This window comes from Oncorhynchus gorbuscha, linkage group LG05 (assembly GCF_021184085.1).
Source record: "Oncorhynchus gorbuscha isolate QuinsamMale2020 ecotype Even-year linkage group LG05, OgorEven_v1.0, whole genome shotgun sequence".
Taxonomy (NCBI): Eukaryota; Metazoa; Chordata; class Actinopteri; order Salmoniformes; family Salmonidae; genus Oncorhynchus; species Oncorhynchus gorbuscha.
The window spans coordinates 27956930-27971143 of record NC_060177.1 but is presented as its reverse complement, the minus strand read 5'-3'; the positions used below and the strand labels follow the sequence as shown (position 1 = coordinate 27971143).

Sequence of the window (14214 nt, the reverse complement as noted above, 5' to 3'; positions counted from 1 at the left end):
GGAGTTTCAGATGGGGTTACATTTTAAACGTACTCTTCCACAGATAAACTAGAGGGTGGAGAGTAAAGTGGAGGGAAGTCCAGTTTGTTCTGCCATTGGGTGAGAAGACTAGCCATTTACAATACTTCTTCTAGCACACAAATACTCACAGTGCAATGGCCGGTGGATACTGTAGTGCGGCAGCAGTTGGCAGCAACTTTGGAATGAATTTCTCAGATACATTTGGCCACAGAATCATATTGTGGACAGTACTACTTAAAAAAGTGTCCCTCAAATAGATATTACATGTGTACTGTATACACACTGACTGAATGGGTTGCCATAGTCTGGCCTTTCCTTTATCATAGTGTGTTTTCCACTTGTTTACAAAAAAAATCATTAATATATACCGATTTATTATATTGATTTCCCCACTGCTAATGTTCACACAACACAATATACCCAGTATGATTCAGTTGAATTCTGGCTTCTATAATGAACCACCAGATGTCGCCCATGTAACACCACTGCACAGCTCTGGAATACAGGGATTGATGGGAGGCCATGTTAGTTAGGGTCAGTCTGATTGATACACAGTCCAGTCCAGTAACCAGGGTTCACTGTGTCCTGGGTTATGTCTTCTGGTGAAATTAGCTGATATGTGTGGTTCATGGCAGGGTTGTTACAACCCAGTGACCTGTTTCCTATGGATTTACAGTATTATGATGGGGCATGGCATTTGGGAAGATTAAACCACAGCCTATAATTACTTACCCTCAGGCATGATTTACCTGAATTCCTTGCAATTATGGCAATTATCCGTGTCTCTATAATTGTAATTGGTCAAGAGGTCTACTTAGAGATAAACGACTTAAATGTGAGTGGCCACTTTCTTTCTCTGTGTGCGTGTTTGCGCGCTCGCGTCGGTGGTTGCTTGCGTTTGTGGATGTGCGTCTTGCGATCAAGCTTTCCTGCGCCACATTTCGATGCTAAAATTCCATATATCCATAGACTGTCTGTCAATAAAAACGATTGACTCAATAAATGTGCAAAGGTAATCAAATTGATATAGGCAATAATTCGCATGTTCAGAATGACTGTAAAATGTACACTTTTATTTTGGGCTCTGAAGTGCCTCGTTCTATGATCGCCAATGCGCATCGGTCTGCGCATCTCTGATCCTTCGGAACTACAACCGTGGACGCTCGCACTGACATCGAAAGACCTCCTCCGCAATCCGACGAAGGAGGCTCCGTTTATGGCCCTACTACATCGGCATCCCTGACGGAGCTATCGGCCTGTCCTGGACCATTCCTTGCTGCCTTCTATTTCGTTATTTTCCGGAGGACTTGACCTTTATAGCCTTCGTAGATCATTCTAAAGAACTCCGCATCCCCTCTGCTATGCACTTTTAGACCAGATCTATAATTCCCGCGATCAATATCTCATCTCCCACAATCGCCTTGTCTCGTCCCTGCCTCGTCCTCTCATCGAACCCCAAGAATGCAGCCCAATGCAGTAATGTTGGCTGTGGTCCTTTTTGGAAACTTGGTGCTGCATTACGTCTCGGCTCAAAACGGTAAGAATGAAGATGTGACCATACCCGAGACTGTACACAATCGCAGTCAGACACAGTGTTTTGCTAATTGTTCCAATTAGGAGCCTACTGTGACTCGAGAACATGTATTTTATAACGATTTGAGGAAGGGGGCGTCTGTCATTTTACATAATGTCAAATATGAGGGGCATGGGCGCCCTTACGCATCGCAATAAAGTGTTTATTTAGAACACATTTGTTTACATAACTCTGTTCACATTATTTAGGGTGTTAATATTTTTTTAGACCATTTCCCTACGCACACGATTCTCACTTGTACAGATTAAGGAAATGGATTGAAACGAGATAAATATGCTATTGAAAACCAGAGCAAAATATGTTACTGCAAACCAGAGCATCGTTGTGTTTGCTTGGTGTTTCCTAATACAAACTCTATAAGCTATTTCGTTCTGTTTGGAGTTAGTATTGTATTATTATTACTTGATGGATACATTGGAATTCCTTAGTCTCCGCGAAGTCAGCTGGGTTTGAATGATTTGTCTTCGTTGATAAATAGGTTGCTGAATGCACAGATTGTTGACACTCTTTAATCGTATTGTTATGTTGTGAAGAAGAGCAGCGTAATGCATTCCTAGCGTAATGGAGATAGATGACTGTTGAAGAACCTGCCAAACAGTCTGCACGACTCAGGACTGTTAAGCCCATAGTCTCTCTCTGGCTAAAACACAACAAACAAATCATCGGGCTTTCATCTTAAAGAGGTCAACGTTCCACTGGTATGTGTGTGTGTGTGTGTGTGTGTGTGTGTGTGTGTGTGTGTGTGTGTGTGTGTGTGTGTGTGTGTGTGTGTGTGTGTGTGTGTGTGTGTGTGTGTGTGTGTGTGTGTGTGTGTGTGTGTGTGTGTGTGTGTCACTTCTACATCTCATGTGAATTAATAGGCAACCATTGTCATTGATATCATTTTTAGTGACAGTGTTGATATTTGGAAAGGTCATTACTCGTTTTCTGCCCTCAAAATACAATCTGCCTTATTGTAAACAGCATCTTTTGTTTCCTGGAAATATTTAGACCCATTGGTTTCTCTCTGTGTGTCAGTGGAGTTGAGATTCTATTACATAATTGAGGCTTCTGAATCCCACTGTTGGCTCAAAGCAGAGTGTTGATAACCTCAAAACATATACACAAGTTTCAACAAAACACATTTACACTATCTGTGTGTAGCCTACATGTTTGAAGGTTATAATATCTTGTCCCGCAATATGTTGATTTCAATTGTCTCTCCATGGGCCATCCAAGTTTATGTCTTTCAGTCTTTGATGAACACACAGTCACAAGGGGCAGGATTGAGGGAGGCATCATTTGCTTGGCATGAAGGATGTCTGAGCCTCCTCATCATTGCGTGCTAAGGGTTGCCTTCCCTGACATGCCCCTGATGGATGGCCAATCCCAGTGAATCACTTCTGCCACCCAGAGAGGGCACACCAATCAGATGCAGCCTCTACACAAACACATGTTCTCAGAGCTGAGCTACTACTAGCTATTGGTATATTCTATGACAATAATTGTTTCAATGATGAAACTTGCAATTTTGGATCGTGTTATAGGCCTATAGAAAGCTAATAAAAATCCACTAGTCTATTCCTGCAAGCACTGAATTTGTGTGATAACTACTTTGTTGAGGGAAATTCTACTTGATACGAATGTGCTATGTTGTTGTTTCACCTAACTATTTTAAGATGAAGAGGCACAAATGTAAGTCGCTCTGGATAAGAGCGTCTGCTAAAGGACTGTTAGCACTGTAAATATAGAAAGATTGTAATATGAAATTGTACAGCAATAGTTGGACTTGTAACCGGAAGGTTGCAAGATCAAATCCCCAAGCTGACAAGATAAAAATCTGTCGTTCTGCCCCAGAACATGGCAGTTAACCCACTGTTCTTAGGCCATCATTGAAAACAAGAATTTGTTCTTAACTGACTTGCCTAATAAATAGTCACTAAAAGCAGACTAGAGAAATCCATCATTGGCTCTACTATTCTCACTACCAGGGTTGGTGTCAATTCCATTTAAATTCAGTCAATTTAGGAAGTAAACTGAAATTCCAAATCTAATTTGAATGATATTTTATGCTTCTCTATCTATCTTTTATGCTTCTCTATCCAAATCTAATTTTAATTCTATTTTATGCTTCTCTATGAGAAAAAGATTTGAATTTCAGTTTGAATCTTGAATTTACTTTGTTGAAATGGAATTGACACCAACCCTGCTTACTACTAGTGTACAATGAGTGTACCAAACATTAGGAATGCCTTCATAATATTGAGTTGCACCCTCTTTTGCTCTCAGAACAGCCTCAATTTTTGGGGGTATGGACTCTACAAGGTTTTACATTTTTCCACATGGATGCTGGCCCATGTTGACACCAATTCTTCCCACAGTTGTGTCAAATTGGCTGGATGTCCTTTGGGTGGTGGACACACAGGAAATTATTGAGCGTGAAAATCCCAGTAGCGTTGCAGTTATTGGACACTCAAACCGGTGCACTTGGAACCTAATACCATACCCTGTTCAAAGGCACTTAAATATTTTGTCTTGCCCATTCACCCTCTGAATGGCACACAGACAATCCATGTCTCAAATGTCTCAAAGCTTAAAAATCCTTATTTAATCTGTCTCCGCCCCTTCATCTACACTGATTGAAGTGTATATAACAAGTAACATCAATAAGGGATCATAGGTTTCACCTGGATTCACCTGGCCAGTCTGTCATGGAAAGAGCAGGTGTTCCTAATGTTTTGTACACTCAGTTGCCACTCAGTCCACTTGATCTAGTGGATGAATTATATGTGTATGAGGACACGCTTTGATGGTCCCCATCCACAAAGTCAGATCTACGGCCTCTATTGTTTGGTAAAGCCCAAGTGAAGGCATTCCAGTCTTTTCCCAGTGTTAGTGCCCTCTCCCTGGGTCCCATAGTGACACACAGGGCTCCCTCCACCATGGGCTCTGCTGCTCTGCTGGGACTCCCGGGGGGCTGGTTTAGACAGACTGGTGCTACCTTGTCACTCTGTCTGTCTGAGCCTCACTGTAACTGGTGAAGACTGATACAGCTCCTTTCTTTATTAGCCTACTGATTTATTACTGTTTATTAAAGTGATGTTGGGGCTTTAGACACTAGTGAGATACAGTTCTGTACCTAGATACTGTAAAACACATTTATGAGGCTGTTATATAAACACAGTAATCATATTTTAATGAATGGTTTACTGATGCTATTTGGTCGCACAAATATGGGTATACCCTCCAAACAAATGAATTCATATTTCAGAGTCTGGATTTAGTGTGTGATGTAACGTGGCAGGTTTCACTATGTCACGTTGGATTTCCTCAGCAATATTTCAGATTCGGGGCAATGGCGTGTAAAGAAGTGTAATTATAAGGGCACGGCATTTAATCACAGTACAGTATGTGTGAAGCAGAGGAGGGAGCTGAGCTGAGGCCATTATACCTCTATATGCTTTGGGAGCCTGACCAACCATAGATGGCTGAGATTCAGCAACAGATACCTGGTGGACTGTAAATAGCATTGGGCCATTCTGCCACCAGTCGCTATTTATAGAGGGGAGACACAGCACCCTGAGCACAGAGAACTGTGGCTTTAACGTCCTTTTGCGAAAGTGAGTACATTAACTCTTAATGGATAGCAGCATCCCTGTGCACATCTGCTTGGCTCTCTGAAGACTCACTAGATGCATGTGAACCATTTAAGCTCTTAACGGGCCTCGTTCTTTTATGCATGACGAATATGAAGAGGGGTTCTCTCCTGTCCCTAACCTGAAGATGCTTCTTATGGATAATCTCCCCCTAATGAACAATTGAACAGCCACAATCAAGTTCAGGACATTTGTGTGTATAATATCTTATTTTTGAGTTGACATAGAATACAGACCACAATGTGAATTCCTGATGTGAGTTACCGATAGAATCATAAACCAAGTCAAGCATCAACTCAATGCTGCTCTAAATGCATCTGTTATTTTGCCATAAGATAGAGCTACGACCTCTCATTATTTCTTCATGTAGCACAGTATTAGTAGGTTTGTGTGGCTCAAAGACAGTTTATCGACACAGTCCCAGTTTCTATCACTAAACACGTTTCATGATCAAATCCCCTGAATCAGGGCCAGGCAACATTATAAAAATAAATCAAAAATGGCATCTCTCTTACAATTAATAAGGGATTCAATCAATGTAAATGCAAGGTACAGAGTAGCTTGGTAATTGTGAGGTAATTAATTGTAAGTCCATGCTGTATCACTGCCCATGTTCTGAGTAGCAGAGGACACATCTGTGAGATCTGTGAAAATGTGCTGTGGGACGTAAGCCAGTTCTTCCACTGAGTCACAATAGCCCACTGTGAAACATGATACATACTGCACCGATGGCAACAGCATCAGGCACCCCACAGCCTCCAACACAGTACACACCAGACATACTGCAGCTACTGAGGATGACACCCACATGGAAGATGCTAGAGGGGATTCTAAACAAAATGGAGACTTAATGTTGATATGTGGTTGTGTGGAATATTCATTCTGGGAGATTTGTTTGTGGTTACAATATGTGTTGTCACAGTGTGTCCAGTGAAGAAAACACCTAATTTGATAGTCATTGTCACAAACTGTTATGGTGACATAGATGAGTGTCAACTAGTCCTGTGGCATATGGTATCCTAACCGTGCTAGCTTTGCACAGTGACACAGGGCCTGGGTTGTCTGTCATCTTGACCTATGAAAAGGTTAATCGGGGAGCAATGTTTGCTGGTTGAGGGGGATAAGCCCATTTCAACCGGGGATGGGGGGTGGGGGGATTTAACTCTCATGAAAGCTGTGGCTCCCCTCTATGATCTGAATGGCTGTCCCTGAGTAGTTACAGTAAGATGGCAGAGGTCACCTCCTCCCTCTCATCTCAGCTGCTGTTGCTAACTGCCATTTATCCACAACACCACTCTAATGCATGCAGGCATCAAGGTTTATTGTTGATTTGTTCAAACAAATGAGGAAATCTATAGCCACCCACACATCGATGTGTTAAGAGCAGCTCAGAAACAGATACATCATCCTTCAACCCACAGCAGTGACTTATTTACAACTGTCAGAGCAGGAGACTTTGTGAAACCTTGGGCAATCGGCCAAGTGTAACACCTCTTAACCAGATGCTGGAAGCCAGCTTAGTTGGCACTCCTACAAAAGTCAGATATACTGGCTAAGACAATGGAGCATCACACCACAGTACACTGATACTACAGCTACAGTGCCTTGCAAAAGTATTCATCCCCCTTTGCGTTTGTCCTATTTTGTTGCATTTCAACCTGTAATTTAAATGTATTTTTAATTGGATTTCATGTGATTTTGAAATTGGTGAAGTGAAATGAAAAAAATTACTTGTTTCTAAAAATTTAAAAAATAATGGAAAAGTGGTGTGTGCATATGTATTCACCCCCTTTGCTATGAAGCCCCGAAATCTGGTGCAACAAATTACCTTCAAAAGTCACATAATTAGTTAAATAAAGTCAACTTGTGTGCAATCTAAGTGTCACATGATCTGTCACATTATCTCAGAATATATACAAACACCTGTTCTGAAAGGCCCCAGAAACTGCAACACCACCAAGCAAGCGGCACCATGAAGACCAAGGAGCTCTCCAAACAGGTCAGGGACATAGTTGTGGAGAAGTACAGATCAGGGTTGGATTATATATATCCTATTTCGCAACAAAGCATCCTTCACTCATGCTGCCAAACATACCCTTGTAAAACTGACCATCCTACCAATCCTCGACTTTGGCGATGTCATTTACAAAATAGCCTCCAATACCCTACTCAACAAATTGGATGCAGTCTATCACAGTGCAATCCGTTTTGTCACCAAAGCCCCATATACTACCCACCATTGCGACCTGTACGCTCTCGTTGGCTGGCCCTCGCTTCATACTCGTCGCCAAACCCACTGGCTCCATGTCATCTACAAGACCCTGCTAGGTAAAGTCCCCCCCTTATCTCAGCTCACTGGTCACCATAGCATCTCCCACCTGTAGCACAGGCTCCAGCAGGTATATCTCTCTAGTCACCCCCAAAACCAATTCTTTCTTTGGTCGCCTCTCGTTCCAGTTCTCTGCTGCCAATGACTGGAACGAACTACAAAAATCTCTGAAACTGGAAACACTTATCTCCCTCACTAGCTTTAAGCACCAACTGTCAGAGCAGCTTACAGATTACTGCACCTGTACATAGCCCACCTATAATTTAGCCCAAACAACTACCTCTTTCCCAACTGTATTTAATTAATTAATTAATTTTGCTCCTTTGCACCCCATTATTTTTATTTCTACTTCGCACATTCTTCCATTGCAAAACTACCATTCAAGTGTTTTACTTGCTATATTGTATTTACTTTGCCACCATGGCCTTTTTTTTGCCTTTACCTCCCTTCTCACCTCATTTGCTCACATTGTATATACACTTGTTTAGACTGTATTATTGACTGTATGTTTGTTTTACTCCATGTGCAACTCTGTGTCGTTGTATCTGTCGAACTGCTTTGCTTTATCTTGGCCAAGTCGCAATTGTAAATGAGAACTTGTTCTCAACTTGCCTACCTGGTTAAATAAAGGTGAAATAAAAAAAGATCCAAAACTTTGAACATCCCACGGAGCACCATTAAATCCATTATAAAATAAAATGGAAAGAATATGACACCGCAACAAACCTGCCAAGAGAGGGCCGCCCACCAAAACTCACGGACCAGGCATGGAGCTTTTTGGCCATCAAGGAAAACGCTATGTCTGGCGCAAACCCAACACCTCTCATCACCCCGAGAATACCATCCCCACAGTGAAGCATGGTGGTGGCAGTATCATGCTGTGGGGATGTTTTTCATCGGCAGGGACTGGGAAACTGGTCAGAATTGAAGGAACGATGGATGGCGCTAAATACAGGGAAATTCTTGAGGGAAACCTGTTTCAGTCTTCCAGAGATTTGAGACTGGGACAGAGGTTCACCTTCCAGCAGGACAATGACCCTAAGCATACTGCTAAAGCAACAGTCGAGTGGTTTAAGGGGAAACATTTAAATGTCTTGGAATGGCCTAGTCAAAGCCCAGACCTCAATCCAACTGAGAATCTGTGGTATGACTTAAAGATTGCAGTACACCAACGGAACCCATCCAACTTGAAGGAGCTGGAGCAGTTTTGACTTGAAGAATGGGAAAAAATCCCAGTGGCTAGATGTGCCAAGCTTATAGAGACATACCCCAAGAGACTTGCAGCTGTAATTGCTGCAAAAGGTGTCTTTACAAAGTATTGACTTAGGGGGGTGAATAGTTATGCACGCTCAAATTTTCTTGTCTTATTTCTTGTTTGTTTCACAATAAAACATATTTTGCATCTTCAAAGTGGTAGGCATGTTGTGTAAATCAAATGATACTACAAACCCCACACAAATCCATTTTAATTCCAGGTTGTAAGCCAACAAAATAGGAAAAACACCAGTACACAGAGGTGACACTCATATCTCCATTCCCAAACATAAATAAATGCCCTGCACGTAGCCAGTGCAGTGGCCCTTGGGGTTATCTAGCTGAGGTCTGTGTGTTGTGGGACTGGGAGGCAGGTTACAGGCGGTTGACTCAGAGCCACTGCCTGCCTGCCTGGTGATGTGTGCTCTGCAGTCCTCAGGGAAGAGAGCTCCCCAACTCACTCAGTTGGCCAAGCACATGTGTGATTGGCCACCACACAGACTCAGAGGGGATCTATTCACCAAAGTATACTCTATATGATTCTATATAACATTATAATGAAGTGCCTCGCAGAATAAACAGAGATTAATGGATGCTTGTGACTCACTGTGCTGTATATGAATCCCTCCTCATTATGGTATCATTTCATTCAGATCACCTATGTAATTGTGGTAGTATCCCTTTAGCAACATTACAGGCTACTCTCTTCTATGAAAACCTCCTTGTCCTCTTCACTTTCTGTTGCCCTCCAAAAGAGTTGAGGAGGAGAGGCCGGTCCAGTTCTTTGATCTCAGCGGATGCTTTAGTTCAGAGGCAGCCTGAGCAGAGTCAGTGGGCGTCCAGGCTGGGCTTTACGCTCTGTGATGATGGGGGGGTGGAGGCTTAAGCTAGATGGTCCCAAATGTTTCAGGAGAAAGACACAAGCACTAATTACTCTGCATGTATCTGGGCTTCAGGCAAGATGGCACAAGGTCTGTGTAGGCTCTGGTCTGTGTAAATCAAGCCAGGCTGGATCATATCCACAGCCAAATCATTTACCCTTTTCCTATTGCCTTATTATTTACAGCTGCCTGTGACTCACTTCTAACTGTTGCTGCCAGGGTATGGTACGGTATGATCCCCACCCATGTATTGTTCCGTCTCTGGAATATTTTGCTCTGGGTGGACCAGACCAAAGAGTATTTGGCATCAGTTGTGTACAGAACATATTGTCTCTAGCTGTGGAAACACAGTGGTGTTTGACCTAAAATGGGAAATTATAGCCTACAATATAAACTCAGTCTCTTGGTTACAAACTGATACAGCACAGTACATTATTTGCCCAAAACCAAAACACAAAGTATCTAGGTTAAATTGCAACAATGAAATGTTAGGCACAGCTCATTTTAACCCGGTACTGACAGCTATGCGTTTGGCCGAGTAACCTCCCCCCACAAGTAACCTCCCCCCACTAGTAACCTCCCCCAACTAGGCAGCTAGTAACCTCTACCCACTAGGCAGCTAGTAACCTCCCCACACTAGTAACCTCCCCCACTAGGCAGCTAGTAAACTCCTCCCACTAGGCAGCTAGTAACCTCCGCCCACTAAGCAGCTAGTAACCTCCTCCCACTAGGCAGCTAGTATCCTCCCCACACTAGTAATCTCCCCCACTAGGCAGCTAGTAATCTCCCCCACTAGGCAGCTAGTAACCTCCACCCACTAGGCAGCTAGTAACCTCCTCCCACTAGGCAGCTAGTAACCTCCCCACACTAGTAACTTCCCCTACTAGGCAGAAAGTAACCTAACCCCCCACTAGGCAGCTAGTAACCTCCCCCACTAGTATCCCCCCACACTAGTAAACTACCCCCACGAGGCAGCTAGTAACCTCCCCCACTAGTAAACTCCCCCACTAGGCAGCTAGTAACCTACCCCCACTAGTAACCTCCCCCACGAGGCAGCTAGTAACCTCCACCCACTAGGCAGCTAGTAACCTCCACCCACTAGGCAGCTAGTAACCTCCCCCACTAGGCATCTAGTAACCTCCCCCACTAGTAACCACCCCGCACTAGGCAGCTATTAACCTCCGCCCAGTAGGCAGCTAGTAACCTCCCCCACTAGTAACCTGCCCCCACTAGGCAGCTAGTAACCTCCCCCACTAGTAAACTTCCCCCACTAGGCAGCTAGTAACTTCCCCCACTAGTAACCTCCCCCACTAGGCAGCTAGTAACCTCCCCCCACTAGTAACCTGCCCCCACTAGGCAGCTAGTAACCTCCCCCACAATTAACCTCCCCACTAGTAAACTTCCCCCACGAGGCAGCTAGTTACCTCCCCCCACTAGTAACCTCCCCCACTAGTAACCTCCACCCACTAGGCAGCTAGTAATCTCCCCCACTAGGCAGCGAGTAACCTCCACCCACTAGGCAGCTAGTAACCTCCCCCCACTAGTTATCTCCCCCCCACTAGGCAGCTAGTAACTTCCGCCCACTAGGCAGCTAGTAACCTAACCTCCCCCCACTAGGCAGCTAGTATCTCCCCCCACTAGTAATCTCCCCCTTAATAGGCAGCTAGTAACCTCCCCCACTAGTAATCTCCCCCACAAGGCAGCTAGTAACCTCCCCCCACTAGTATCCTTCCCCCACTAGTAAACTCCCCCCACTAGGCAGCTAGTAACATCCCCCCCACTAGTAACCTGCCCCCACTAGGCAGCTAGTAACCTCCCCCACAATTAACCTCCCCCCACTAGTACACTTCCCCCAGTAGGCAGCTAGTAACCTCCCCCACAAGGCAGCTAGTAACCGCCCCCACTAGTAACCTAACCCCCCCACTAGGCAGCTAGTAATCTCCACCCAGTAGGCAGCTAGTGACCTCCCCTCACAAGGCATCTAGTAACCTCCCCCACTAGTAACCCCCCCCCACTAGTAACCTCCCCCACTAGGTATCTAGTAACCTCCCCCAATAGACAGGCAGCTTGTAACCTCCCACCACTAGGCAGCTTGTAAACTCCACCCACTAGGCAGCTAGTAACCTCCCCCCACTAGGCAGCTAGTAACCTCCACCCACTAGGCAGCTAGTAATCTCCCCCACTAGGCATCTAGTAACCTCCCCCCACTAGTAACCTCCCCCACTAGTAACCTCCCCCCACCCCACTAGGCAGCTATTAACCCCCGCCCACTAGGCAGCTAGTAACCTCCCCCCCCCACTAGTAACCTCCCCCACTAGGCAGCTATTAACCTCCGCCCACTAGGCAGCTAGTAACCTAACTCCCCCCCCCACTAGTAACCTCCCCCACTAGGCAGCTATTAATCTCCGCCCACTAGGCATCTAGTAACCTCCCTCCACCAGTAATCTCCCCCACTCGGCAGCTAGTAACCTACCCCCAACAGGCAGCTAGTAACCTAGTAACCCCCACTAGGCAGCTAGTAACCTACCCCCACTAGGCAGTAACCTACCCCCACTAGGCTAGTAACCTCCCCCCACTAGGCAGCTAGTAACCTCCCCCACTAGTAACCTCCACCCACTAGGCTGCTAGTAACATCCCCCCACTAGTAACCTCCCCCACTCATAACCTCTCCCCACTAGGCAGCTAGTAACCTCCCCCCCACTAGTAACCTTCCTCCACTAGTAACCTCCCCGACTAGGCAGCTTGTAACCTCTCCCCACTAGTAACCTCCCCCCCACTAGGCAGCTAGTAACCTCCCCCCACTCGGCAGCTAGTAACCTCCCCCACTAGGCAGCTAGTACACTCCCCCACTAGGCAGCTAGTAACCTCCCCTCACTAGTAACTCCCCCCACTAGGCAGCTAGTACACTCCCCCACTAGGCAGCTAGTAACCTCCCTCACTAGTAACTCCCCCACTAGGCAGCTAGTAACCTCCCCCACTAGGCAGCTAGTAACCTCTCCCCACTAGTAAACTCCCCCACTAGGCAGCTAGTAACCTCCCCCACTAGGCCCCCACTAGGCAGCTAGTAACCTCCCCCACTAGGCAGCTAGTAACATCCCCCCACTAGTAACCTCCCCCACTAGGCAGCTAGTAAACTCCCCCCAGGCAGCTAGTAACATCCCCCAACTAGTAACAGCTAGTAACCTCCCCCACTAGGCAGCTAGTAACCTCTCCCCACTAGTAAACTCCCCCACTAGGCAGCTAGTAACCTACCCCCACTAGGCAGCTAGTAACCTCCCCACTAGGCAGCTAGTAACATCCCCCCACTAATAACCTCCCCCACTCGGCAGCTAGTAACCTCCCCCCCCCACTAGGCAGCTAGTACACTCCCCCACTAGGCAGCTAGTAACCTCCCTCACTAGTAACTCCCCCACTAGGCAGCTAGTACACTCCCCACTAGGCAGCTAGTAACCTCCCCTCACTAGTAACCCCCCCACTAGGCAGCTAGTAACCTCCCCCACTAGGCAGCTAGTAACCTCCCCCGCAAGTAATCTCCCCCACTAGGCAGCGAGTAATCTCCCCCACTAGTAACCTCCCCCACTAGGCAGCTAGTAACCTCCCCCCCCCCTACTAGGCAGCTAGTAACCTCCCCCCACTAGGCAGCTAGTAACCTCCCCCCACTAGGCAGCTTATCTGATCATGTGCTGATGATACAGTACATTACTGTTGAGCAGGTAGGTTGGGCTGTTCTGGGAGGGCCTGTAATCTCCTGTAGTAAAACACACGACTCAGAGAGACCGCCTGCTCTGCTATCTCTTCTAGGCTCTCTCGTCTTCAGCATAGTCAGAGTTAGGGTGTGGTGGCCTTTTCTGTGATTCATCTGAGGACACATGGAGTAGAACCGGCAGTCAACGGAGGCCTTGCAACAGGAACCCTAAGGCACAGCCCAGGTGATTTGGCTTTAGATTGATGAGTGCATTGGTTCTGTGCTAGAATGGCCTTGCAACAGGAACCCTAAGGCACAGCCCAGGTGATTTGGTTTCAGATAGATGAGTGCATTGGCTCTGTGCTAGAATGGCCTTGCAACAGGAACCCTAAGGCACAGCCCAGCTGATGAGTGCATTAGGTTTGTGCTAGAATGCTGGCATACGGTTGTAGGGGCTGACCACTGCTGTGTAGCGGTAGTATGATTCATGTAATGAGAATGGCGTACGCACACACACACACAGTGAAGATGATTCTGTGACTTTTAAGTCCAGCTGAGGCTTTAAAGGGCCTTGTTCTTTATGCATAAGGAATATGAAGAGGGCTTCTCTCCTGACCCTAACCTGAAGATGGGTGGCAGGTGGCCTAGTGGTTAGAGTGTTGGGCCAGTAACCGAAAGGTTGCTGGATCGAATCCCTGAGCTGACAAGGTAAAAATCTCTCATTCTGCCTCTGAACAAGGCAGTTAACCCACTGTTCCCCTGTAGGCTGTCAAGGTTACTAACTACAGCATTTTGACATATACAATCAGATTGAA

At 45.8% G+C, this 14214-nt stretch overlaps 1 protein-coding gene across 3 annotated transcripts in view; it reads left to right on the top strand.

Moving 5' to 3' along the window:
- The first annotated feature begins 915 nt into the window (after window positions 1–915).
- LOC124035779 (neuroplastin-like) overlaps window positions 916–14214 on the top strand; it is a 39275-nt gene continuing 25976 nt past the window's right edge. Inside the window, exon 1 of one of the 3 annotated variants that reach the window (XM_046349486.1) lies at window positions 916–1558. In XM_046349486.1, coding sequence (XP_046205442.1) covers window positions 1483–1558 — 76 coding nt within the window. In that variant the 5' untranslated portion in view covers window positions 916–1482. The remainder of the gene's footprint in view (window positions 1559–14214) is intronic. The other 2 variants (XM_046349485.1, XM_046349487.1) reach the window with 2 other exon arrangements.